Source organism: Dipodomys ordii, unplaced genomic scaffold (genome assembly GCF_000151885.1).
Source record: "Dipodomys ordii isolate 6190 unplaced genomic scaffold, Dord_2.0 Scaffold5, whole genome shotgun sequence".
Lineage (NCBI taxonomy): Eukaryota > Metazoa > Chordata > Mammalia > Rodentia > Heteromyidae > Dipodomys > Dipodomys ordii.
In genome coordinates, this window is record NW_012267221.1 from 23,270,172 (window position 1) to 23,296,877 (window position 26,706).

A 26,706-nucleotide genomic window follows, 5' to 3' on the forward strand; every position below is an offset into this window, starting at 1 on the left:
GTTTTCTGAGTGGTTTATTGGAGATAAGAATCTTGCAGACTTTCCTTCCCCGGGCTGGCTTTGAACCTCGATTCTCAGATCTCAGCCTCGCCCGGCTCTGAGCATATTTTTTAGTATAGCTCTGTAGCAGATCTTGAGGTCTGGGATCATGATACCACCAGCATTGCCCCCCCTTTTTTTTTTGCCTAAAATTGCTTTGGCAACCCTAAGACTCTCATCTGCAATTAACCACCAAAAAAAGCCAGAAGTAGAGCTGTGGCCCAAGTGGTAGAGTGCTAGCCTTAAACAAAAAAGCTCAAGGTCAATGCCCAGGCCCTCTGTTCAAGCCCTAGGACCAGCACAAAAAAAAAAAAAAAAAGAAAGAGAAAGAAAGAAAGAAATAGAGAGAAAAAAGAAAAGAAAATGGCAACATGATTTAAGAACTAGATTCATTGCTTTTACTAATTCTAGTTACTTTCCGTTTTCTTTAGTACTATATTTTGGTTGATTTTTTATGTGTAACAATTTTGAGTATTCTAATTTTTGTCTTCTTCCTTCTCTCTTATTAAAAACTGTCCATTCTTGTCTGATGCTAATGGCTCAAGCCTGTAATCCTAACTCTTCAGGAGGTTGAGAGCTGAGGATGAAAATTCAAAGCCAACACCTGGGAGAACAATCTGAGAGACATCTCAAATTAGCCAGCAAAAAGCTGGAAGAAGTGTCTCCAGTGGTAGAACATCAGCCTTGAGCCAAAAAAAAAATCTAAGCAAGAGCGTAAGACCCTAATTCACACCAGTATGGACACACACACACACACACACACACACACATACACACACACGTAAATTGTTTTCTAATTCTATAAAAAAAATCTTTTAAATTATAGCAAGGAGAAGCTTCATTTGATGTTAATGTTGTTTAATGTTGGATACTTCTTATTTATCGAAGAGAAAGTAGAGTTCAGACTTTAGGAGACAACCACATGTAAATAAAAATTGTTTTTGTTTTTGTTTTTTTGTCAGTGGTAGAGCTTGAACTCTGGGCCTAGGCGCTGTCCCTCAGCTTTTCAGCTCTAGGCTAGCTCTCTACCACTTCAGTAATAGCACCAATTCTGGTTTCTGGTGGTTGATTGGAGATAAGAGTCTCACAGACTTTCCTGACCAGTCTGGCTTTGAACCTCGATCCTCAAATCTGAGCCTCCTGAGTAGGATGATAGGCATGAATGCCCAGCAAAATCATGTTTTATATTGCATTTATCTCTCACTTTATTGATGGCAGATTACATTGTTTTTCATTGTAGCCATGATTTAAAATTTTATGTAGGTAAGATTGGAGGTAAAGTAAAGAATGCAGTAATATAGCAAATCAGAAGTTACACTTATGACAAAACATGACCAAGGAGCTGGAAGGCAGCAAGGAAAGGCATCACAGTTCCCCATGAAAGAATGGTGAATGGAGAAGGGCAATCTAGAGTTAGGAAGAAAATTCAAGAAACAGATTTGAGAACTCAAAGGCTAGAGACCTTCAGTCCAGTGCCATTGTTTGAATCATGTTTTATAACTTTTATGTGAAGCTTGTTGAGAATATAGCCATTCTAAGAGGGCCTATCTTTGGTCCCCTGAGATGTTTTTATCCTTATAGTTGATACATTTTCTAAGAATCAGTATCACATGCTCAATTCTACTTCTGATTTATGTTTTTTATTTGATTTTTTTTTGCTTTATATATCCACCCATTGTGAAGATAGCTTTAAAATGCCTCTATAAGTTCATTTGTTTGAATGGCTCTGATGAAAACTTCTTCAATTTTAGAAGTATCTATTGTTACCTTTCTTTCTTCCTCTGTCTTTTTTTTTTCTACATTGATCTTGATCCTGAAAAGAGTTATAAAATTTTCTTTTAAGTCATTTGACTCTAGTCCTGGATCAGGTCAATATCACCTGAAAAAACGAACACTTCTGTTATCCAAAGAATATAAAGAAAATAAACCCCCAGAGAGATAGCATTGACTAGAGATTAGAAGGAGCTGGAAAGATGATAATCCAATTTAATCAGCTGCGTTTTTTTTCCTGATCTCTTCCTACCTGAGCTTCTTATGCTAGCTTATCGAGGGTTGATATGACAACCTAGTGTTAATACTTAGTTATTTCACAAAGGCACAGTTTTATTTTCTTAAGCAACTAGGTTTTTTTGTTAGTCTACAGTGGACTAACTGGTTCTTTGATCTACTTTGGAGGATGGGACTGAAGGAAAAAAATTCTGCTAAGGAACTGACATCATAAATACATAGCCAACTGCCTTTTCTGGCTCATGGGATGCTGAAGTTTAATTACACCTGGAATATAGACATGTCTATGCTTAAATAAGTATTTCAAGTAAGTCACTAGTTGTTTGTATTGTAATCCTACATATAATAGATTTTTTAAATTGCTTTAAGACTTTTATTTTTAGTTTTCATGAAATTTACTATACCACCATAGACATGGTTTTCTTCCCATCTGTCCTGCTTGGAGTTTGCTGAGCTTATGGAATCTATAAATTTAGGAAATTTTCTGTTACCATTCCCTTATTGTTCTACTTATTCTCCTTTCCTTCTAGAATCTGACATGTCAGATTTTTTTCATATGGTCCATAGATTACTAAGCCCCAGTTCCATTCTTGTCCCTTCCCCCTCCCTCAAATGTTTTTCTTCCTCAGATTGTGTAATTTCTAATTACCTGTCCTTATCTTCACATATTCTTACATCATATCCAATCTTCTGTGAAGTCTTTCTGCTAAATATTTTGGTCATTTCCTTTTCTAGCTCTAGAATTTTCATTTGGTTCTACCCCTCCCCCCATTTTCATCTTTCTATTGTTCTTTCCTATTTATCTACTATTTATAAGGCTTTTTGGTTTGTTTGTTGGTTGGTTGTGGGGGCTGAACTCTGGGTCTGGGTGCTGTCCCTCAGCTCTTCAGCTCAAGGCTAGCGCTCTACCACTTGAGCTACAGTGCCACTTCCAACTTTTTTCTTTTTGCTTATGTGGTGCTGAGGAATCGAACCCAGGGCCTCATGCATGCGAGACAAGCACTCTACCACTGAGCCAACTTCCCAGCCCAGGTATTTCTTCTTTTGAGCATGATTTTAATAACTTACAAAGTTTTTCTTTCCTAACTTCATCATCTAGGCAATCTTGAAATTAGCCTGAACTAGTTGTCTTCTTTCTTTTGTCTGGTAATTTTGAATTTTTATCTAAGACAATGTAAAGGATACATTGCAGAAACTGGATTCCTTTCTATTCTTCCAATGAATCTTGATAGGATGTTACCTAGTCCTGCCTCAAATGCAAACATCCCTGTGCTTGGCAGCAGCTGAAATATTATTGTTTTTTTCCTATGCCAGAACCTCTAGGATGTGCCTTACATATGAGCAGAGTGTGAGTGGAATTCTGTAGCATCTTTTGCAGAATTTGAAACTACTTTTTTTGCCATCCCTTAGCTTTTTCACTCAAGGCTGATGCTCCTGTCACTTGAGTGATAGTTCCATTGCTGGCTTTTTGCTGCTTAATTATAGATAAGAGTTTTTTTCTGTCCTGGCTGGCATTGAACCACAATCATCAGATCTCAACCTCTTGAGAAGTTGGAGTTAAAGGCACAAGCACTCAGCTAGAATTAGTTTTTAATTATGAATCAGCTTCTGTAGTGGCACTGATTTCTTAATCAAAGTTTGACTTTACTCAAAGTATGTAATGGTCTGGGGATATAGGTTAATAGTAGAACACTTGACTAACAAGTGCAAAACCCTGACTTTGAACCTCAGCACCAACAAAACAAAACAAAAACAAACAACATCAACAAACCAAAAGTATTAAACAATGCCCAAGACTGAAAAATGCTCTTCCAAGCCGAGTGCTGGTGGTTTACACCTATAATCCTAGCTACTTGGGAGGCTGAGATTTTAGGATTGTGGTTTCAAGCCAGCAGGGGCAATGAAAGTCCGTGAGAATCTTATCTCCAATTAACCACCAGAAAAGTAGAAGTGGAGCTGTGGCTCTAAGTGGTCGAACCCTAGCCTTGAGCAGAAAAAAACCTCAGGGACAGCACCCAGGCCCTGAGTTCAAGCACTACAAACAACAGAAAGAAAAAAAAAAAAAAACACAGATTTGCATTCATTTCCCCCATATTCCTTTCTCTAACCAAGTAGGGGACAACAGCTAACTGATGTACTTAAGATGAAAGTGGATATATATTCCCATTTGAAGCTGCCTGCTTTTCCAGGTAGCTAAGTGTGGGTAGTAAGGCTGGCCCCTCCACCCAGAGGCTTTTAGCAAGGTAACCTAACTTCTTTTTTTTTATACATCCTGTAAGCTGGCACAGGGAAGTCAGTCTGTAATTAGAAGGTTATTGAAAATAGAGATTTGTGATTTGGCAAACTGCCACCTGTTGGTACCTGGGACACAGTAAAGACCCTGCCCAGCCTTTTGTCTCTAGGTGGGTCTGGTTTACTCAAGGCCTCTGGTTTCCCCAGACTGCTTGGGTTCACATGATACCACCCTAAGAGGGGTGTGTGGCCCCATTCAGACCTCAGCATTGTTTGGGAATCTCATTTAAAAATGATACATCTTACCAACTGTGAAGTTCTTTACTGTAAAGCCAATCATTCTGAGTTACAAGTGTAACTGCAGCTCACCTCATTATAAAAGCACCAGGTGCTCACAACCTCTGGGTCAAGTTTTGAACAAGAGGAAATAAGAGGTCTTTGTGTAAAGTGAATAAAAGCTAGGGGACAACACACCACCATCCTTAAAAGTTCTTAATAGCCCAAGAAATGCAAAGCTCTGAAATTGGAGACTGGTAATTTACAACAGATTTGAGAGTACACTTATAATAAGCGCTGACTGAATACCTACTGTTTTGACAGCACTCACCTCAGATGCTAAGGCGATCAAGTGGGGCCAGGGCTCAGAACTGTCATTACCTTTTTTACATGTTTCCTCAGGCCTGGGCCTCTGCTTTCCCTGCTTACTGCTTAATCTACTCACTTAAAGCACTATGACAGACAGAAAATTGAGGCACACTTGCATTCTCATTTACTGGTACCTGTAAAGGAAATGCCTATTTAACATTACAAACACACATATATATGTATATGCATATGTACATATTTATATTTCAACTATTAATTATTATTATGAAATGTGACAGATACAAAGAAAACCCACAGAAACTAAAATTATAAAGGATATCCATGTACCCATATTTACACCTTGACCAGTTTTCCATATCTGATACAGTTTTTATTTTCATTTTTTATTTTCTTTTTGTTGTCCGTGGGGCTTGAACTCTGGGCCTTGGTGCTGTTCCTCAGCTCTTCAGCTCAAGGCTAGCATTCTACCACTTGAGCCACAGTGCCACTTCCCACCTTTTCTGCTTATGTGGTGCTGAGGAATCGAACCCAGGGCCTCATGCTTGCAAGGCAAGCACTCTACCACTGAGCCACCTTCCCAGCCCATAGTTTTTATTTTTAAAGGCAACATTCCTTATACAAAAGCTTCACTGCCATCTCTCTCCTTCCCTAGAGCTTAACTTGTATCTCATTGTGGTTGTCTGTTATGTATAGGGAATGTTCCTTACAGATGTCTTTCTTCCTTCTATCCTTCTTGTGTCTGAAATAGTCAAATTACTAGAATCAAGTTAAATAGTAGGTAGGTGCAGGGGGCTGGAGGGAGGAGGAAGTGAGAAGTTGGAATTGAGTAGTAATCAACCTAAACTTTCAGTGACCCAAAATGTGTAAATTCTGAAGATATGTACTACAATATAATATTCTTTCAAATTTGCTGAGTGTAGATCTCATGTTAAATATTTTTACCAACCATAGTAAAATAAAATTACTAAGGACACACACGTTAGAAGAAAATATGTTACTTGTAACTCACTGAATTGAGGTTTGAGAGGTTTGAACCAGCAGTGTAAGTAACTGGTGGGCTTTACTAACTAGCCAAAAATTTCTTCCACTAATGGTGGGTGAGTAGTTCCCCTTACCAACTCTGGGTCTCACCAGATTTTAAAGTTTTGTCCTTCAGAACAAAACGGTAGCATCTTGTTTTAGTCTGCTGTTTTCCTCCTTGCTAAAAAGATTATCTTTGTCAAAAATTATTCTTTCAAAAACATGTAAACCAAGTTATTTTGGAGTGCCTGCGAGGGACTAAATTTTCTTGTCAGAACCTTTCTTTCACGGGCAAAGTGATTTTAGCTTCCTTATTTTATGTGACCAGCAATAACAAATGCTCCTATATGCATAAGCTACTTCTAAAGACATGGCATGGAAGTTACTTTTAGTTCATCCTACATTTGGTTATTATCCAGCAAGTATTTGTTGAGGAGCAGTTAGGACTAGTGGTGTCGCCAGACAGACTACCAGCCAGTTCCGGGAGCCTGCTCTGGAGACCGGGGAGTTCTTTGTCTCTAGCCTGGGTTGCAGAGGAGCAGGGGCGGCTCCATTGTTGTGTGCATTATTTACTTACAAGTTTTTACAGTGCACATATCCTGAGGAACTCTGTCTACGCACGCTCTCTTCACCCTCAAGGAATTAAGTCTCCAAAGAAAAGTTTTCCAACAGAAGGCAATGCGAATGTTTTCACCTAAAGCGCTTATTTAAAAGTAATATTATAATTAAGGTCTTTTAAAGCAACCCGATTTTTTTTTTAAAAGGTGCTTTGCTAAACACACACACACCCCTTCCCTCTCCTCCGTCCTTATGCCAGATTTGATGAAAGGGCATGAAAAATAGCTCTGATTCAGATAACTCCAAATTCCGACGAAAGATGCGTCACCTTGATGCACTCCACGGTTTATCTCCAGCAGATGACCCCTAAAGCCATTTTTGATCCTGCAATGGCCGGGGGTGCTGGCTCAGCGGAGGTCTGCGGCCACGCGTTCGGCCAAGAGCAGAGTTTTACGCATTTTATCATTTCGGGGACTACCTCAGTTGCCAGATAAAAAGTGTTACACCCAGTGACCCTAGAATCTGCAAATAAAGGGTGGTGCTCTAGGCAGATTCGGGGACAGTTATCTAATTTTTAAAGCCATGTCAGGTGGCAAAGTGCCCAGTGCGGTTCTCCATTACCCCCACCACGGCTGCCCCCCCTGCCCCGCCCCCGCCAGCTCAGGAATTCATGCAAATCAGCCAGCTAGCCCCGGGGCCATCCGAACCAGTTTCGCGCCACTCGCTGAGGACCGCACAGCTCTATAAAGAGACGGATCCTTGACGTCTCCAAAGAGTGCGTTATAAAAGCAGATATTAGAAGTTCTCAACGCTATTCTCTGAACTTACACATAGAAACGGCTTAAGTCTTTTTTTCTGTGCCAGAACCTGTCTTCTACGGGGTTCCGCTGTTACCTCAGCTTTCAGGACCTGCACTCTAACGCGGGAAAGTCGGCCTGCGCCCCGCCCCTCGGGACCAGGTCGGTGCGCCCCGCCTGCGGACCGCGCGGCTCGGGAGGCTCCGGCTCGGTTGCATCCCGGTCCCCGGCCCTCTGCAGCGCCGCTTTCCCTGCTCTGAGCGATTGCCTGGGTGCAGGTCGCCAGCATGAAGGCCCGCGGAGCGCTGGTGAGGGTAGGGTGGACGATCTCTAGGGCGGGCCGACCCTGGGGTGGGCGAGGTGGGCGCTGGATGGGCTCGGGCGGGGGTGAGCTCCGTCTCAAGCTTGTGCTGCTAATGCACTGGCGACGGTTCTGGGCGTCGCCAGCGGCAGCTCATGGCAGGTTTTGTGCACTTTTGTAACGCGGGGCCAAGGACCATCCGGTCGGTGCGCACGGCTGGAGGAGGAAGCGGGTTTGTGGGGTGGTTGGCAGCCTTGGGGAGCCGGAGGCACGTGCTCCGGGGATGCACGTGCGCGCCGGAGGGGGAGGTGGAGGCTGCGGGATGGCGTCCCCGGGCGGGGTCTCTGCACGCCAGGCTCCCTGGGACGTCGCCCGGGGCCGCCTAGGCGCAGCGGCGTGGCTTTCCCGGGGCGGGTGAGTGACTTCCTGCGCCCCGAGGGTGGGTCTGGGACACTGGGCCCCCGCGGCCCTGTTAGGAGTTCCCGGGGCGTTGAGGACTGGCTCTGTGGTCCTGGCTGGCCTCCAGCTCCGATCCTCCTGCCTCTGTATCCCCAGCGCTGGGATTACAGCGCGGTTCAGATTCAGAGGTTTTGAAGTTTAACGTCTCAGCAAAGGCATCTCTTTAGAACTCGGTTTACGCAGGGGAAAGGTCGTTATTTCGTCCCAAATGTTGCCTAAGGGTAGGTAAAGGGTCTGGTGGTCCCGACCACACTCGACTCCACCTCCAAACTCACTCGCTGTGGTGAGTGAGCGTCGAATGTAACGGAAGCCAGAATATCCTTTCAGCCCTGGAGTGGGTAGAAGAATGGGTCTTGTGAGGTGTTTAGCCAAATTATTAAGGTTAGGGAAGTCTGGGGTAGGTGTGGGGGCATGGTTTCAGGTGGAACTGGGCCTTGCTTTCAGGTGTTCTGGTTTGGAATCTGTCAATCTAGTTAAAATTTGGGTATCTACGTGAGTGACTTGAACAATCTGCTTCACCTCTTCATGCTTAGGTTCCTCACTTGTTAAGTGAGAGTAATGATAGCACGTTTTGTTGCAAAGAATTAAGCATGGCTTGTAAGCATTATTTACATAATGCCTGGCTTGCAGGAAACACCCACAGCAAAAGAAGTTATGCCTGCCAAAACGTTCTGCTTAGCCAGGGCCACTAGTTTTGCTTCTTGCTAAGTCTTTTCCTCCTAGGTAAATTTGTTTGGCTGATAATCCTTGGCCTGACCTAACTAGTTAAAGATCAACATGTATGCCCTGCCCCCTCCCCCAGAGCTTCCAATAAAGGCTTTCCTTGGGGCTATTCCTGGACCTCTTGATTGGACTGGTAGATTGATGCGGAACCCTGTGCTTGGAACCTGCTATTTGAGGAGATGAAAGACTTTTTCAAGTTTCCTTCCAACACTATAGTGTTGTGCAGTCTTGTTTCACCTTCCTTCCTAGGGCCTTGAATTTCCTCTTCTGAAAAGGTGAAATGGGGACTTTATTGAGATGCCTTTCCACTCCCAATGCTGTTTCCTGTTTACTTTATACTTGGTAGCTCTACCTACTTATCATCAATTTCCTATCTTCCTTGGAAAGACATTCTTAAAATGAATGGTATCTACTTAGCAAAGGGAAGTTGAGCTACTTCTATCATGAAAATAACTTGGTTGCCAGACTGAAATTGACAGTGTAAGGTGAAGGAAATTAAGGCTGTTGGTGTACCTGAGGCCTTAGATGTTAGCATTGTTTTTGTAGGGTGTATATCAGGACTCCCTGCTACTCCATGGCTCTCTTTAAGAAAATAAAAACAGCCGGGTGCTGGCAGCTCATGCCTAAAATCCTAGCTACTCTGGAGGCTGAGAGCTGAGGATTTTGTTGGGGTGAAGGGGTAAGAAGTCCTTGAGACTCTTATCTCCAATAAATTACCAAAAAACCTGGAAGTATCTCAAGTGTAGCTAGCCTTGGGCAGAAGAAGCTCCGGGAAGGGAGGCTGGGAGCCAGTGGCTCATGCCTGTAATCCTAGCTACTCTGGAGGCTGAGATCTGAGGATCGAGGTTCAAAGCCAGCCTGGGCAGCAAAGGCTGTGAGACTCTTATCTCCAATAAACCACTAGAAGACTGGAAGTGGCGCTGTGGCTCGAGTGGTAGAGTGATTGCCTTGAGCTGAAGAGCACAGGGACAGCGCCCAAGCCCAGAGTCAAGCCCCCCACCCCCAACAAAAAAAGCTCAGGGATGGCACCCAGGTCCTGAGTTTAAGCCCCAGGACTGGCACCAAAAAAGAAAAGAAAAAAAAAAAGCATACGTGCAACTCTTAAGACATTACATAAAACCAGGTTCTAATGGCTCATGCCTGTAATCCTAGCTACTTTGGAGGCTGAGACCTGAGGATCAGGATTTGAAACTAGTGAGGCCTACTGTTTTCTCTATCTCTAATTAATGAACAAAATGCTGGACTGAAGGTGTGGCTCAAGTGGTAGAGCCCCAGCAGTGAGCAAGAAGGCTGAGTTAACAGTTCAGAAAATAAAAGGAAGTCATGGGGAGCCCTAGGCTGGAGGTATGGCTCAAATGGTAGAGCACTTGCCTAGCAAGCCTAAGCCTCTTGAGTTCAAACCCTGGTATTATACAGACAACAAAATCACATGAAATATGACTAAATGGCAGAAATTTTTATCATTTTTACGCAAGTTGCATTTTCTGATTAACAGTTCAGGGTTGTTAAGTGAACAAATAAAGCATTTTTGCATTAAGTAATTTGACCTTATAAGACTTTGGTCTCTGGACCACAAGTTTCCTTTTCTCTCGTTGTGCTAGGAATTGGACCCAAGGTCTCATGTATAATAGGCAAACAACCACCCCTGAGCCATACCACTAGCCCTACCCCTAAAAAGTTAGGTCTTGTAGACCCAGAGGCCTGTATAGGAGCTGAATGAAACCTAGACTAGTTTGCTACTAAAATATAATCCAGTGAAAGACCTAAATTTGGAGTGCTGTTTGACCTTTCACTTGGTGTTTTGTACCCTATGTTTACTGGATTGATATATTTGCTATGTAAGGCTTTGTCCCCTTCCTTGGTTGGAATGGGGCCCATTTGGAAACCTGCCTGCCATCTTGAAGCAGAGGTCCTGCCCAATTTCTGTAGTTTGGGAAATTAGCGTCACAGTACAGAGCCCACAGCTTATAGAAAAAGACCTCATTAGCTTGGTTTTGGCTGAGGGAGAAAAATGGCTCTGCCATTTTGTATTTAGGAAATTTCCTTGTAGAAGTACTGTTCAATTAAAAAAATGAGGTTGAATTTTTGGAGTTTTGTATTCAACTCTTCTGGAGCTCAGCCTAATACTAAGAGCTTAGGGGCTCCTTGAGGTGGGAAAATGGGTAGCTCTGCAGATATTTGAATAAACTAATAAATACCATTAAAATGTTCTTCAAAAGGATTCTTCAGATTTGATCTGAGTTTGGGCTTTTTTTTTTCTCCCCAGCAATTGTAAATCTTCCTTTTTTGTCTGTAGGGCATGAGAGATGAACGTGTCTGCTCTACTGTTTAAACCTACTAAACTAAAAAGTGCTATCTCCAGTTAGATCCCACAGTAGGCATGCCACTTAATAGTGTTGCCATTTCCATTTGCAGCAAAAGGATGTCAGAGTAAAGAACGTAAAGAAATTCAGCTATATGAAGTTGATTTCCATGGAAACCTCGTCATCTTCTGATGACAGTTGTGACAGCTTTGCTTCTGATAATTTTGCAAACACGGTAAGTGCTGCCTGAGAATAAACAGAATTGCGTCTGCAGTGCTCAACATACCCCCCCCCCAACACTTTGTGCATGATTAAAACTGCTTGCTTTTTGCCTACATTTCTATACAGCCCTTAGGAAAATACTGTACGCACTATAATTTCATTTCACTTTTTGCTGTGGTTCTAGGTAGTAATTGTTGGAGGTAGATTAGCTACTTATTCTATCCTTTTGAAATGTCGACTAACCTAACATGCCTGATGATTTGCCATAACAACTCAGAAGTCATTTGTAAACCTCTGAGCCATTTTTCCTTTGTAACAAAAGCTATTCTCTTGTAGTGCACTTGTAAATGTGATTTGCTCTCTGCACAGTTTATGGAAAATGGGTTCTTGAAAAGAAAAAAAAGCAGGGAGAAAAAAATGCACAACCACATTTATTTATTTATTTTACAGAAACCTAAATTCAGGTCAGATATCAGTGAAGAACTGGCAAATGTTTTTTATGAGGACTCTGATAATGAATCTTTCTGCGGCTTTTCAGAAAGTGAGGTGCAAGATGTGTTAGAGCATTGTGGACTTTTACAGAAAGCAAGGCCAGATGTCACTAACGAGCTGGCCAGTGGTTTTCATGTCGACTCTGCTGATGAACCTCATTACACTTTCTCAGAGAGTGAGAGGCAAAATGAAATGGTGAGTCTGAGAATTTCACCGCTGTGAAGAAGCAGGGGACATTGGTTGACAGGCAGGAGATACTTGACTTTTTAGAAACAATTTTTCATGTGACTGTCAAGACTTTTATTGACCTTTTTAAGCTGCCTCATGTTTAAAACTGATTTTAACTAATGTCTTACTTATAAGTCTTAAACATTTAATAGGATCTGACCATCTCAGAAAGTTAGTAAATAAAGTTGGTCGGTTTTCAGATTCCTACTCTCTCAGAGATCTAGCCTAATCCAAGAGATCACCCCTGTCCTAACTATGAGCTGGGCATTAGATGCCCAGCCCAGTACTTGGTACAGAGCAGGTCTTAGATCAGGACTGATTTTATGGTAAGCTCTATTTGCTTCTGAGAGCTAGTGAGACTCCTGAGGAGAGGCTGTAACAGCCTTGCCTGTTTCTCTCTGCTTGCTTCTCTGGGCTGTTCTGGTGCATGCTCCTGCTGGTTCAGCTTGCTCACCTTGCGTACACTGTTGCTGCTGCACCCAGCCACTCCCTGAGCATGTTGTCCACCTTGCAGGGATTTGATTGTCTCTAAGACTCTTTCCAGAGGCAGCATGACATTGAGTACATCTTCTTCACTTCCAGTGCTCGGACATGAGTCCCTTGAGTGACAGATAAAAGAGTGGCAGCGCCTGACCCAGGCATGTTTTTAGCACTATTAGTTGGTGCTGAGATGTGTTCCTTCAACAAGCAATACTGGTCCAAGTTGGTAGTTGGGGTGTGTGTGCGTGTGCGTGTGCGTGTGCGTGTGCGTGTGTGTGTGTGTGTGTGTGTGTGTGTGTGTGTTGGTACTGGGTTTGAACTCAGGACCTTATTGCTGGATTGGTGCTCTACCACTCGACCCTTACCTCCAGTCTTTTTTGTTATTTTCTCAGTAGGGTTTCCTGTTTCTGTTTTGTTTTTCCTTGGGCTAGCCTCAGATCTTTTTTTTTTTTGATCTGGGTGCTGTTTCTCAGCTCTTCGGCTCAAGGCTAGCACTCTACACTTGAGCCACAGCACCACTTCTGGTTTTTTCTGCTCATGTGGTGCTGAGGAATAGAACCCAGGGCCTCATGCATGCAAGGTAAGCCCTCTACCACTTGAGCCACCTTCCCAGCTCCATAGCCTCAGATATTGATCCTCCTTTGTAGATGGGATTATGGGTATGAACCACCAAACTTCACTTATTATTGAGATGAAATCTTATTAACTTTTTGGTGCTCTGTGCCTCTTGAGTAGCTGTGTAGCCTCTGTATTTGACTTCTTTTGTATCGTTGTTGTTTTTGTTCACAGTTTTAGAATGTTTTTATCACTCCCAAAAGAAACTATCTATTCATTAATATTCACTTTCCTTTTTTTTTTTCTTTTTTGGTCTGTCGTGGGCCTTGAACTCTGGGCTTAGGCGTTGTCCCTGTGCACTTCAGCTCAAGGCGAGCACTCTACCACTTGAGCCACAGCACCACTTCCAGTTTTCTAGTAGTTTATTGGAGATAAGAGTCTCACAGACTTTCCTGCCCAGGCTGGCTTTGAACCGCAATCCTCACATCTCAGCCTCCTGAGATTACAGGCATGAGCTACCGGCGCCCGGCTTGCACTTTCCATTTTTCTTCAACATCTTTCAGTTGATAGATATTTGGATTGAATAGGCCATGCAAGTTTTTATTTGCTGTCTTTGGTGTAGTTTTTTCCATGGGTATGAAGTGATAGCTCATTGTGATATTGATTTGCATTAGGAATCCTAAATTTCTTCTTTCTTTTTCTTTTTTAAATCAGTCATGGGGCTTGAACTATGGGCCTGGGTGTTGTCCCTGAGCTTTTTTTTTGCTCAAGGTTAGTACTCTACCACTTTGACCCAGAGCACTGCTTCTCACTTCTGGTGGTTAGTTGGAGATTAGAGTCTCACAGACTTTCCTGCTCAAGCTGGCTTTGAACCACAATTCTCAATCCTCAGAACTCAATCTCCTGAGTAGCTAGGATTACAGGCGTGAGCCATCAGTGCCCAGCCTAAATTTTTTTTTAACCTTACAAAAAATGAATAGAAAACTAGACTAGTCACATTCATAGACACAGATATACGGTGGTAGCTGCCAGGGGCTAAGGTTATTTAGTAGATGTGGGCATTCAGTTTGATTTAAAAGAAAAAAAGCACATGGTGATGGGAACATACCAACAATGAGCACACTTTTAATGTCACTGAGTTACATTCATCGAAGTAGCTAAGAGGGTAAATTTTATGTTAGGTATGTTTTCTTACATCTTGAAAGATGGATTAGAGAATAGAGACAGTTTAAAATAGTAATAGTTGAAGCCAGGTACCCATGCCTCACACCTGTAATCCTAGCTACTCAGGAGGATGAGATCTGAGGATCTGTTGTTTGAAGCCAGCCCAGGCAGGAAAGTCCAGGTGATTTGTGTCTCCAGTTAACCAGCAAAAAACTGGGAAGTAGAGCTGTTGCTCAAGAGGTAGAGTTCCAATCTTGAAAAAGGTAAGGGACAGAATCTAGACTCTTTAAGTTCAAGCCCTAGTACCAGCACACACACAAATAGTTTAATACACAGTTCTTATAGAAGTCCTTTGCAAATACATACAGATCTATTTTTAAAGAAATGGGAAAGGGAGCTGGAGTTTATGATATTTTACAGAATGGTTTAGAATCCTGTGCCCAGGTAGCTCAGAACATTGTGTCCCAGACAGGCCACTACAAGCCTTTGACTTTGTTATCAGTATTGAGTTCAAATTGATTTGTTAAAGTTCCTTATATTTGAAAGTCATTGGTGAAATTTACAAGTTCTTAACAACTTAATTGCTCTGATTAAGCCAAGGCAGGAAGGCTGCAGAACCCGCAGCCAGTGCCTACGATCTGGACCTCTTCGGGTAGCCATGAAGTTCCCAGTGCGAAACACCGGGAAGGGAGCAAGCAAAAAAGCAGCACCCCTTCAGCCCCCAGAGAACTCTGCCATGGAGTGTAATTCCGACTCAGAAGATGAAAGTGGCATGAACTTTCTGGAGAAGAGGGCTTTAAATATAAAGCAAAACAAAGCAATGGTAGGTAATTGGGGTTTGAGTATGTCATAATTCTTCCCAGCTTTTCAGAAAGCAACTTGGTTATTTGTGTCCTGAGAAGAACATGGGTGCCACATTGGTTCCATGTAGAAAGGTGTTTATTTTTTATTTTATTTTTGAGGTGTTCCTTATTAGTTGTTAGTGCCTGTTGTAGGGCTTGAACTCGGGGCCTGGGTGCTGTCCCTGGGTTTCTTTTTTTCTTGTTCAAGGTTAGTAGTATTCTGCCACTTGAGCCACAGCTCCATTTCTGGCTTTTTTGGTAGTTAATTGGAAATTAGAGTTTTAAGGACATTGCTTCTCAGGCTAGTTTTGAACCATGATCCTCAGCTTTCTGAGTAGCTAGGATTACATGGATCGCCCAATAGTACCCAGCTTAGGGAGTTGTTCATTTAAAGAGTCTCACAGACTTTTCTGCTTGGGTTGGCTTTGAACTATGATCTTCAGATCTCAGCCCTCTGAGTTAGCTGGGATTATAAGCATGAGTCACCATCGCCCAGCTTTAATTATTATTATGAAGTAGTTGTGCAAAGGGGTTACAGTTCCATGTCAGGTTATGAATACATTGCTTCTTGGACAGTGTCACCCCTTCCTTTATTTTCCTCCGTTAAAAGAAAATCTCCTAAAGCTTGGGATGGATTAAGGGGCAAAAATAACAGAGTGTCATCAATTTACTAATCAAAGCTTTGGGCTGTGCTAGCATTATTTCTATAGCTAGCATTATTTCTATAGCTAGCATTATTTCTGCTCATTTTCAGCAGTTAGTCTAAACCAGTTTTTTCTGTTTAATTTCTTCCTATTCTAGCTTGCAAAACTCATGTCAGAATTAGAAAGTTTCCCTGGCTCATTCCCAGGAAGACGGTCCTTTCCAGGCGCCAGACCACCAGTAAGTGTGCTAAGTGTGCATGCTTGTGTGTATAGTATGGTGTTGGGGTAAGCCTAGGGCAGGTTTGTGTGAGACTGGAAGCTCTAGTTTATGGTCTTCCAGACAGTGGGGTGGCCTTCCCCTGCAGCCCCTTGACTCCTGTATCCCTTTGGTTACTTCTTCTCAGGGAAGGTTGAAGGTGTGTTTCTCTATGTTAGGCTTTAGCACATTTCTCCTAAATCTACCCACAGTAGATGAACAATAGATGCTCGCTTTGTTATGGCCATACTGAGGAAATTAGTCTTTGTGTTTGCTAGGCAAGCACTATTGTGCTTGTGCCATGCCCCTAGGCTTTTTGCTTTTGTTTTGTTTTCATGACAGCATCTAGTACTAGGTAGCCTCAGACCACAGTCCTACCTCTGCCTCCTGAGTAGCTAAGATAACAAATTTATACAACTATGCCTGGTGATGATGCTTTTAAGAGTTGAGAATTAAGAAAACGTAGGCAATCGCAATTTTTAAAATCAGGTTTTGGCCTAATATAATATATGATTGTATTTTGAGGAATTAACATGGTACAACTAAGGGGAATTTGCTGTGTCTGTTATAGCTCAAAAGAAAAGTTTACTTTACCTAACCAACTTCCCCAGAGGAAGCCTACTACTGTTCCTCTTTTGTGCAATGTGTGTAACACATGTGTTGTCATAGAAAAGTGCCAAGAGAGGTCATAGGGGAAAAAAAATTGAAACCTGAGATTGGTTTTTTACATATTATATAAGAAGAATAAATAGTGGAAGAGCTAAATAGAAGAAATGTCAATTACAGTGACCCTATAGCTTTTGGGCTCATTATGTGGTATAAAAAGGACAAAAGAAAAGGAAAAAGTGTAGCCTCCCTTTTTATTCTTTTTTACTTAACAGAAAATGTAGAGAAAAGGTATGAATTTTCCAAAATGCTATTTCTCTTTGCTCTGGAATAAATGAATTCTATCCTGTGTTTGTTCAGCCATCAAAGACACCTTCGAGGCGTTCCTTCCAAGGTGTGGGTTCCAGGAGGAACCCCGAGCGGAAAGCCCGACCTCTTACCAGGTCAAGGTCTCGGGTACTGGGGTCCCTGGGGGCTCTACCCACAGAGGAGGAAGAGGAGGAAGAAGATGATAAGTTTGCATTAGTGAGAAAGAAGAAGGCAATGGACAGCTACATGAACGTGAGTTCTCTGGATCAGTTATCATGTTAACTCAGATAGTTTCCATAGCCTTACAACATTAAATAGTCCAATATGAATGTTTTCCTCAGACCCTGCAGTACCACTGGTGGTGGTACATTAGCTTACTTGGTTTCTTTCCCAGGCAAGTCTGATTTTCAGCTTTTCTCAGTTGTACAAATTGTATCCATTGTGTAGTTAAATTGTCCTTACAGTAATCTTGGCTCTTGCCCTCTATCCATAAGCAACAGTCATTATCAATAAAAGGTCCTGGGAATTTCAGAGCCTGGGAAAGGGACTGAGGAACTGTCTCCTGCTTCTTGTCATATAGGATGATGACATGCCCAGGAGCCGTCGTCCTGGATCCATGACCCTTCCCCATATAATTCGCCCAGTGGAAGAAATTACAGAGGAAGAGTTGGAGAACATCTGCACCAACTCTCGCGAGAAGATATATAGCCGGTCACTGGTTAGAGCCATCTCCTTAGTGTCTGCAAATGGGAGGACTGGCTTCTGTCCCTCAGTGGTCTGGGTGCATGGGACACACGCCTGTATGTTCTTCCATACATGGAAAGAATTGTGTTATAGTGTGCCTAGGACCTAGCCCTCTGTCACTTCATTATCTGCTTGCAAGTTGAAAGCAGTTTGTTAGGAGTCTCTTAGGTGTGTATGCATTACATAGATGCTGAGATACAGTAGTATGCTAGATAAAAATGGATCTAGGTAAGTTTTTTCTGGTGTTGGAGATGGAACTTAGGCACCTGCTCATACAGGCCAGTGTATATATAACTGAGTTACACCCTCAGTCTCCCCCAAAATTAGGTTTGGTGCTGTTAACTATTATATCTGTCAATTGAGTTCACTCATCTTTTTTGATAGTTTATGTGGCCTGGCATTTACCTGTAAATATAGATGTTGAGTAATTTTTTGTGCCGTTATTGGAGCTTGAACTCAGCCTAGGTACTGTCCCTTAGCTGTATGGTCAAAGTTGGTGCTCTACTACTTGAGCTACATACAGCTCCACTTACAGCTTTTTGGTGGTTAACTGGAGATAACTGTATGGGCTGGTTTTGAACTGCAGATTCTCAGATCTCAGCCTCCTAAATAGCTAGGATTACAGATAGGAGTCACCGATGCCCAGCTGTGAAATAAAATTTAAGGGTCAAACTTTTGTATGCATTTTTGTATGGATGTTGTTTCAATGCCATTTTTTTCTCTACAAAATAGCAGTGTGTTTTTCGTTTTTATTCTCCTTGCTCTTTCTGAAGGGCTCTACTTGTCATCAGTGCCGCCAGAAAACTATCGATACCAAAACAAACTGCAGAAACCCAGACTGCTGGGGCGTGCGAGGCCAGTTCTGTGGTCCCTGCCTTCGAAACCGTTATGGAGAGGAGGTCCAGGATGCCCTGCTGGATCCGGTGGGTTTCCTGAAAGATGGCAGGGCACTAGAGGAAGGGTTTAACTTTTACTGTGCTTGGGGGTCTTGCAGGGGGCTGGGTGTGAGCAGGTTGCAGCTGAGCTGGGTCTAGAAGGGCTCACACCCATGAGGGACATTTATTCTCTTTTTCATCTTATCTCTGGTTAGTTGTACAGGACTTCTTTCTTTGGGTTTCATAAGGAAAAAAAATTAGCTGTGACTACTACTATGTTAACCAGCTTATGAGTTTTCTATTAAATAAAGGGAAAAGGGTGTTGAATGACTTGATACCTACCTAGAAAGGAGTGTGAGTCAGTAAGGTTTTGTTTCATGGTGCTTTTCACCGTTTGCCTTCAGAACTGGCATTGCCCACCATGTCGGGGGATCTGCAATTGTAGTTTCTGCCGCCAGCGAGACGGACGATGTGCCACTGGGGTCCTTGTGTATTTAGCCAAGTATCATGGCTTTGGGAATGTGCATGCTTACTTAAAAAGGTAATGGGTATTATTTTTCTCTATATGTGCCTTAATGAAAAGATACACCAGTAATTATTGCCAGGGCACAGGGCTGGAAATATCTGACTGGGCCTCTTCCTCTCTCTCCCCTGACCACCAAGATGGGCATCTGTGCAAAATTCAAGTTATACTTGAGGTGCCACATACTTGGCTATATGTATGTACATGATAACGTGTGAGTGCACATGCATATGTGTGTGCGTGTGTGTGTGTATGCTGCTACTAAGGCTTGAATTCAGTACTTCATGCTTTTGCTTTAGCTTTTTTCACTCAAGGCTAGTGATCTACTACTTGAACCACAGCTCCACACCCAACTTTTTGGTGGCTAATTGGAGATACGAATCTCCTGTCAGGGCTGGCTTCAAATCATGATCCTCAGATCTCATTCTCCTGATAGGATTATAGGCATGTGCCAGTGGTGCCCAGCTTGTACATTATAACTTAATAACATTCTTTAAAAGCTGAGTTTGGTACTCAAAGGAGAATTGCTGGTGACAAATTATACCTAACATCTTTCCTTCTCTCTTTCACAGCCTGAAGCAGGAATTTGAGATGCAAGCATAGCATTTGGAAGATTCCTCTCTGCTATCCTGATTCTTCAGTCTCTCTCATGCAGTTTTCATTTTTTGTTCTTGATTGAAAACCCAGTTTTGAATCTTGATGTTTTATAGGAAGCTCAAATCAGGTTAATCTTATTATACTCTGACTGCTGAACCATGGAAAGCATGTTGCTACTTTTCTTTGGCCCTTCAGGGGTTTTCTAATTCTCCCAGTCCTGCTGATGAGCCCCTTCCCAACAATTAGTTTCCAAATTCTTAAGTGACAAAGTCATGAAGGCATATTGCATTTAATTGGTGTTGAAATAGTCCTGGAATACACCCTGAAAAAAATCTAAGCACTTAGAAGCATATTAATGTTAACTACTTGTTTCATTGGATTCCAGAGAGCAGCCCTATAACTTGTTTACATAAAAAACAAATGGTTAATGTTAGTTGGCTTTCTTTTGTGTGTGTGACAGTCCTGGGGCTTGAATTCAGGTCCTATGTCTGTCCCTGTCATTGCTGTCCCTGAGCTTTTTGCGCAAGGTCATTTGAGTCACAGTTCCACTGCTGGTTTTCTGGTGGTTAATTGGAGATGAGCGTCTCACAGATTTTTTTGCCTGGGCTGGCTTTTAAACTGCAATTCTCAGATCTCAGCCTTCCAAGTAGCTAGCATTATGAACCACTGGCACCCAGTATTAGTTGACTTTTAAAAAATGTAATCTAGGCACAGAAAACTTAAAGCCTTGTGGGAAGTTAGGTAATTAGTTGCAGAGTTAGAATGGCCTTTGGATGTGTCTGTTGTACTCAATATAGGAGTTGCCATGCCAACATGTGGTCCCTGCTGATTTCACCCACCCTGAGCCTAAGTGGTGCATCCATACACATGGTCAGCCAGAGACTTGTGGGCAGCATTGTACTGTATTACGTTAGATGACTGTAGAAAAGATAATCGGAAAATTAGGATGGTGAAATCCAGCAACAGGCTAATTAGAATTGTTGGGGTAACTCTTGAAAAAGTTTTTTATTAATAATTAGTCTATTCTTTGCTATGTCTTGAAGAAATCATCCCAGGGGGTTGCCTTATGTTTTGGTTTTAAGCACTTTTGTAAGAATGAGAAGTGCCTTTTTGGAAATGGATAGCTTTCACCTAATTGTTAACTTACTGGTTAATGCTGACACAGTTTAAAAGTGTTCTGTCTGGCATCCTCGTGTGTGTAGCTGTTGCTGGAACCGCTCAGTGTTTGATGCTTAATTGGACCTTGCATCACTAAGTGTAAATATGGCTTTTGATCTGTAATGCTTTTATACAAAGGTTTTTATTTTAATAATAAAACATTATGTTCTAACTGGTCTGATTTTTTTAAAATCATTCTTACAGTACTTAATCTTTTTTATTATTTATTTATTTAATTTGAAAGGCCTTTTCTGCCTCTTTGAGAAGTTTCCCATTTGGCTAAAGTTTCTGGAGGTCCAGGGCCAGCTCTTTTGAACAGTCTCCTTTGATGATGTGATTAGCAGCTGTGATGAGGAAATGAAGACAGCCATTAAACCCCCCCCCACCCCACCCTGCATGTGCTTGTGAAGTTTTATAATGCCATTGTTTATCATTTGCAGACCAAAGAGTTTAGCAACTTTGTAATACTGCTTTTACCAATATCTATACTAAATGTGTGCTTGTCTTGAGGCCTGTTCTAAAATGACGTCAACTAAAAAAGACACAAAAGGTGTGATCTAAACTCATAGCTGGGAATGGTGGCATATACCTGTAATCCTAGCATTTAGGAAACAGGAGCAGGAAATGGGTTTGAGGCCTGCTTGGGCTACATCTATAATAAGACATGTCTCTAAAAGCTCCTATAACCCCATTATTTGACCAGGAATTGGCGTCTACACTGCAGACCCTGTTGAAATTTGGGGTTTTATTGTGTTTAAATTTTGTACATAATTAGATTTAGTTGTTTACCTTTGCTTTTAATGATTGTTCTGTGTATGCCATTTTTGAGGCTTGAACTCAAAGCTTGGGCACAGTCCCTGAACTTTTGTGCCCTCAGCTAGCACTCTACCACTTGCCATAGCTCTACTTTTGAGCCAACACCTTGCTGAATCCTATTTAAAAAAAAATTCAAGTTGGGCTGAGGTGATTCATGCCTGTAATCCTAAACTACTCAGGAGGCTGGGATCTGAGAATTGTGGTTCAAAGCCAGCATGGGCAGAAAAGTCCATGAGACTCTTCTCCAACTAACCACCAAAAAAGCCAGAAATAGGACAATGGCCCAAGTGGTAAAGCAAAAGAAGCTCAGGGGCAGCACTCACACGAAGTTCAAGCCCTAAGATTGATGTGTGCCTGTGTGCGTATGTGTGTGTGTGTGTGTGTGTGTGTGTGTGTGTGTGTGTGTGTGCATTTGCACAGGATTAAATTTTATCTTTTAATGATGTAAATCCTTGGATAAGTTACCTGAGTAGCTAGGATTATAGGCATAAGCCACTAGTGTCCTGCTAAAATATCTTAAGCAATAATGTGCTACTTAAGTCATGTCTGCAAAATAAGATGATTTCAGAGAAATCTAGTCCACATCGTTGTCCCTCTTTACCCTGAGTCCTCTTGCTGGGTGGATAACCATTTTAAAATAGTTTTAGGGTTTGCATTTTTATTTTTCAAAATTGGAATGGATTTATCTATTACTCTTGTAACTATATATGGGAGAGATGATCATAATAAATTTTATTTTGAAGTATACTTCCATGGATAGACAGAATTGGCTTGAAAGTTCCAGAGTAACATACAGTGGAGACCTGTTCCTGCCTTATGCCAATCTGAGCTGCTGAGGCCAGTTCCCTTTCCTCTCATGCCTAGGTGGGAGCCAGGAGCAACAGGAATCTGTCTCAGCATCTCTTATTTTTATTTGGTTAATCCTGCTTTCATAGCGATCTTCAAGTTTGTCTTCCAAACGGAATAGCTGCAAATACCTTTGTGTCTGTGTGTGTATATACATGTGGAGCTTGAACTCAGGGCCTTGAGCTCAGGCTCAGCTTTCTTGCTCATGGCTGGTGCTCTACCACTTGAACCATGATTCCAATGCAGCATTTTGCTGGTCAATTGGAGATAAGAGATTTTTCTGCCTGAGCTGGCTTCAAACCTTGATCTTCCAGGTCTCTCAGTCTCAAGTAGCTAAGATTACAAGCATGAGCTACAAATTACCATCTGATAGGACATTCAAAGAAGTAATAGCATAGGTGCTTGCCTGTGTTTTCTAGATGTGACCATTTCGAGTATTCTAATACTTAAGGAGAAAAATATGTAAATAAAATTCTGCAATGCAAATCCTCTCAGCAACTCATTGCCAGCCAAATTCTTCTCAATCATGATAAACAGATGCTACTGAACTAAAATGACTAGTTAAAATTATGGAGATAAGACTTTTATTTTCAGTGCTGGGGAGGGAAGAAAGGGTGCTAACAGTGTTGTTTGCATGTGATTAAGGCAGACACCAAGAACTCAACTGCAGCATGGGCTGGAGCTGTAGAGTTGCCCAGGTGAGGCCAAAGTTCTATTGATAACTCTTGCAAGCAGACCAGTTATAGGCTTTGAGTTCTCTGCATATGTATATTTCTTTTTCTTTTTGTGCTAGTCCTGGAGTTAGAACTCAGGGCTTAGATGCTTGAGCTTCTTTTGCTCAAGGCTAGCACTCTACCACTTGAGCCACGGCTCACCTACAGCTTCTTTCGGGGACATTAATGGAGACAAGTCTCACAGACATTTTCTGCCTGGTCTGGCTTTGAACTGTGATTCTCCCATGTAGCTAGAATTATAGGCCTGAGCCATTGGTGCCTGACTTCTGCAGTATTTTTACGTTACTGGTTTTGTGATTATTTCTCTTAACTTAAAAAGTAAACTTTGCATAACATAAAACTTAACCATTTTAACATCTTCAATCATGGGTGGTCTCTGGTCTATTTGACATGCTATACAAATATTACTATGTAATGAATGTTCTCTCCCTGGACTAGTTAAAAGTCTATCACCCATTGTCTTCTCCCCAGCTCATGCTTTCTGGTTTCCCCCATTCTGGACATGTAGAAACACATGTGTGTGGTTTGTGCCAACATGCCCAGCTTCTTCTATTGAAAAGTCTAATGGACTTTTCTGCCCAGCACTTGTTTGGAACTGTGGTTCTCCCATAGCCTCAGCCATTCATGAAGCTAAAATGACAGGCACACCCCACTGTTCCCTGCTCTGGGTTGAGAAGGGGTCTCGAACTTTTTTGCCTTTGTTTGGCCTTGAAAAGTGATTCTCAGGTAGCTAAAGTTACAGGCATGAGCCACCAGTATCTAGCTTGTATTGATGTTACTATTACATTTAAGGGAATGCTTCCCTACGTGTTGTAATCCTTGTTTGTTTTGTTTTTGTTGGTCATGGGGCTTGAACTGGACCTGGGCATTGTCCCTCAGCTCTTCAGCTCAAAGCTAGTGCTCTACCACTTGACCCACAGTATCACTTTCCAGATAAGAGTCTCACAGACTTTCCTGCCCGGTCTGGCTTTGAATCACAATCCTCAGATCTCACCCTCATGAGTAGCTAGGTTTACAGGTGTGAGCCACCAGTGCCCGGCACTTGCTGCAATCCTTGATGGCAACTTTTGCCAATTTTTGATACTTTGACCACTTCTTGGGGTTTACTGGACACTCTGTGACACTCTTATAAGCTGCATTTCACAAATAATACCCACAATCCTGCCACTCACAAGTTATTGCAGTTAATTGAATTATTCATGGGTTTTGAACATGATTATTGGTACTAAGATTATACTCAGCCCTAACCCCTGAAAACCACTTGTTTGTTTTTAATGTTTTGGTTGGTTGGGGCTTAAACTCAGGGCCTGGGTTCTGTCCCTGAGCTCTTTTTGCTCAAGGCTAGCACTTTGAGCCACAGCACGACTTCGGGTTTTCTGTTGGTTAATTGGAGATAAGAGTCTCATGGACTTTTCCACATGGGCTGGCTTTGAATCATGATCCTCAGATCTCAGCCTCCTAGTAGCTGGATTACAGTGTGAGACACTGGTGCCCAGCCTGGAAGCCTTTAACTTCAGTTTTTTTTTTTTTTAATAACTTTTGAAAAATAATTGTATTTCTTTCTTGATGCTATTTTTCTTCTTGTGGACTGGAGACTGAACCTAGGCCTTGTACTTGTACATTCTGTAAAAGTGCTCTATCACTTGAGCTATGTCCTCAGCTTCCTTTCCCCCACTCCCCATTACTGAAGTTTGGACTCAGTTTGCCTCTTGCTAGACAGGCCCTCTACCACCTGGGCCATACCTGGAGTTCTTTTTGCTTTAGTTACTTTTCAAATAAGGTAGCACGCTTATTCCTTTGGTAGTCTAGACCACGAGCCTCTTGTTTCTACTTCCCTTATAGCTAGGATATCAGGACTACAGCACCACATCCAGTTTTATTGGTTGAGATAGGATCTCACAAACTTTTTTTTTGGGGGGTCTGGTCATGGGGCCTGAACTCTGGGCCTGGGCGCTGTCCCTCAGCTTTTCAGCTCAAGGCTAGAGCTCTACCACTTGAGCCACAGCACCACTTCGGCTTTTTTTTTTTTTTTTTTTTTGCTTATGTGGTAATGAGGAATCGAACCCAGGGCCTCAGGCATGCAAGGCAAGCGTTCTATCACTGAGCCAGCCCCCCCCCCCACCTTTTTTAAAAATAAGGGTGGATCCTGGCAATTTCTGCATTCCAAGTAACTAGTATTACAGGCATGAGCCACCATGCCCATGTATTTCCCCCATGCCCGTGTATTTTGTTTTTTGAGATAGTCTTGCTAACTTTACCAGGGCTGGCCTCAAACTTGAGATCCACCTGTTTCTGCCTTCCAAAATAGCTGTGATTACTTGTATGAGCCACCATACCTAGTTTCTTGTTATCTACTGATTTAACTTGAGACCTCTTGGTCTCTCTTCTTAACTTCTGGCACTTATCCTTTCATTTTTCTGTAATCAAGGCTAATATTTACATTTTCTTCTATAGATATAGAGCCCCATCTCTAAGATAGTTCTAAAGATTGAGACCAAATAAACCTATTACTAAGATGTGATCCTTTATTAGTTCTAAGTGAAATGATTTCATTTCCTTCACCATCTTTGTCTTCTCAAAGTAGAATGTTCTCAGTGTTGTTATCAATTGAACTCTTTATTCTTATTCTTTAGTGAGTATTCACAATTATACTACTCTTCAGGCCAGGTGTGGTGGTACACCTCTTCAATCACAGGTGATCAGGAAACAGAGGTCAGAGGATAGTAGTCCTAGACTAGCCTAGTGAAAAAGTATAAGATCTTATCTGAAAAACAAACTAAAAGCAAAAGGAATGGGATATGGCTCCCTTGGTAGAATGCCATGCAAATGTTAAGGCTCTTGAGTTCAAATCCCAGAATCACACAACACACACACACATACACACACACACACACACACACACACACACACACACACACAAATATAGTGCTTTTGTTCTTTATTTTCTTCCTTTCTTTGTTCTTTGTTTCTTTTTTTTTCTGCCTTTCTTTTTGTTTCTAGTGTTACGAAACAAACCTGTCTCATACATGACAGGCAAGTACATACCTTCTTTATCATACTCTGTGTGTGTGTGTGTGTATATATGTGTGTGTGTGTGTGTGCTGGTCTTAGGGCTTGGACTCAGGGTTTGGGCAATGTCCCTGAGCGTTTTTTTTGGGGGGGGGTCTGGTCGTGGGGCCTGAACTCTGGGCCTGGGCGCTGTCCCTCAGCTCTTCAGCTCAAGGCTAGCGCTCTACCACTTGAGCCACAGCACCACTTCTGGCTTTTTTCTTTTTGCTTATGTGGTGCTAAGGAATCGAACCCAGGGCCTCAGGCATGCAAGGCAAGCACTCTACCACTGAGCCAACTTCCCCAGCCCCTCCCTGAGCTTTTACTTATTTATTTATTTTCTCAAGGCTAGTGCTCTACCACTTGAACCGTATTGCCACTTCGGGCTTTTTTGGTGTAATTGGAGACAAAAGTCTTACTGACTTTCCTGCCCGGGCTGGCTATGAACTGCGATCCTTAGATCTCATTCTCCTGAGTAGCCAGAATTACAGGTATAAGCCATTGGTACCTGGCTCTTTATCA

At 42.2% G+C, this 26,706-nt stretch overlaps 1 protein-coding gene across 3 annotated transcripts; it reads left to right on the forward strand.

The window, feature by feature from the left end:
• The first annotated feature begins 7,438 nt into the window (after positions 1-7,438).
• Positions 7,439-20,088, forward strand: Cdca7 (cell division cycle associated 7). 3 transcript variants are annotated; one of them, XM_013028156.1, is made up of 10 exons: positions 7,439-7,573; positions 11,158-11,280; positions 11,718-11,977; positions 14,787-15,009; positions 15,830-15,910; positions 16,895-17,095; positions 17,424-17,561; positions 18,361-18,510; positions 18,867-19,003; positions 19,558-20,088. In XM_013028156.1, exons 1-10 carry the CDS (start codon positions 7,547-7,549, stop codon positions 19,586-19,588), a joined length of 1,371 nt encoding a protein of 456 aa, XP_012883610.1. In that variant the 5' UTR covers positions 7,439-7,546; the 3' UTR covers positions 19,589-20,088. The 3 variants fall into 3 exon arrangements, with proteins under 3 accessions (XP_012883610.1, XP_012883591.1, XP_012883600.1); XM_013028137.1 differs by lacking the exon at positions 11,718-11,977 and having other exon boundaries at positions 14,782-15,009; XM_013028146.1 differs by lacking the exon at positions 11,718-11,977 and having other exon boundaries at positions 7,439-7,567; positions 14,782-15,009.
• The last annotated feature ends 6,618 nt before the right edge of the window (positions 20,089-26,706 follow it).

What these genes read in the sequence shown, in the direction of transcription:
- Cdca7 (XM_013028156.1), top strand. Translation starts at nt 7,547, where the DNA reads ATGAAGGCCCGCGGAGCGCTGGTGAGG. An exon ending in TAAAGCAAAACAAAGCAATG is followed by an intron (nt 15,010 to 15,829) that starts GTAGGTAATTGG and finishes TTCCTATTCTAG; the next exon opens with CTTGCAAAACTCATGTCAGA. An exon ending in GTGCATGCTTACTTAAAAAG is followed by an intron (nt 19,004 to 19,557) that starts GTAATGGGTATT and finishes TCTCTTTCACAG; the next exon opens with CCTGAAGCAGGAATTTGAGA.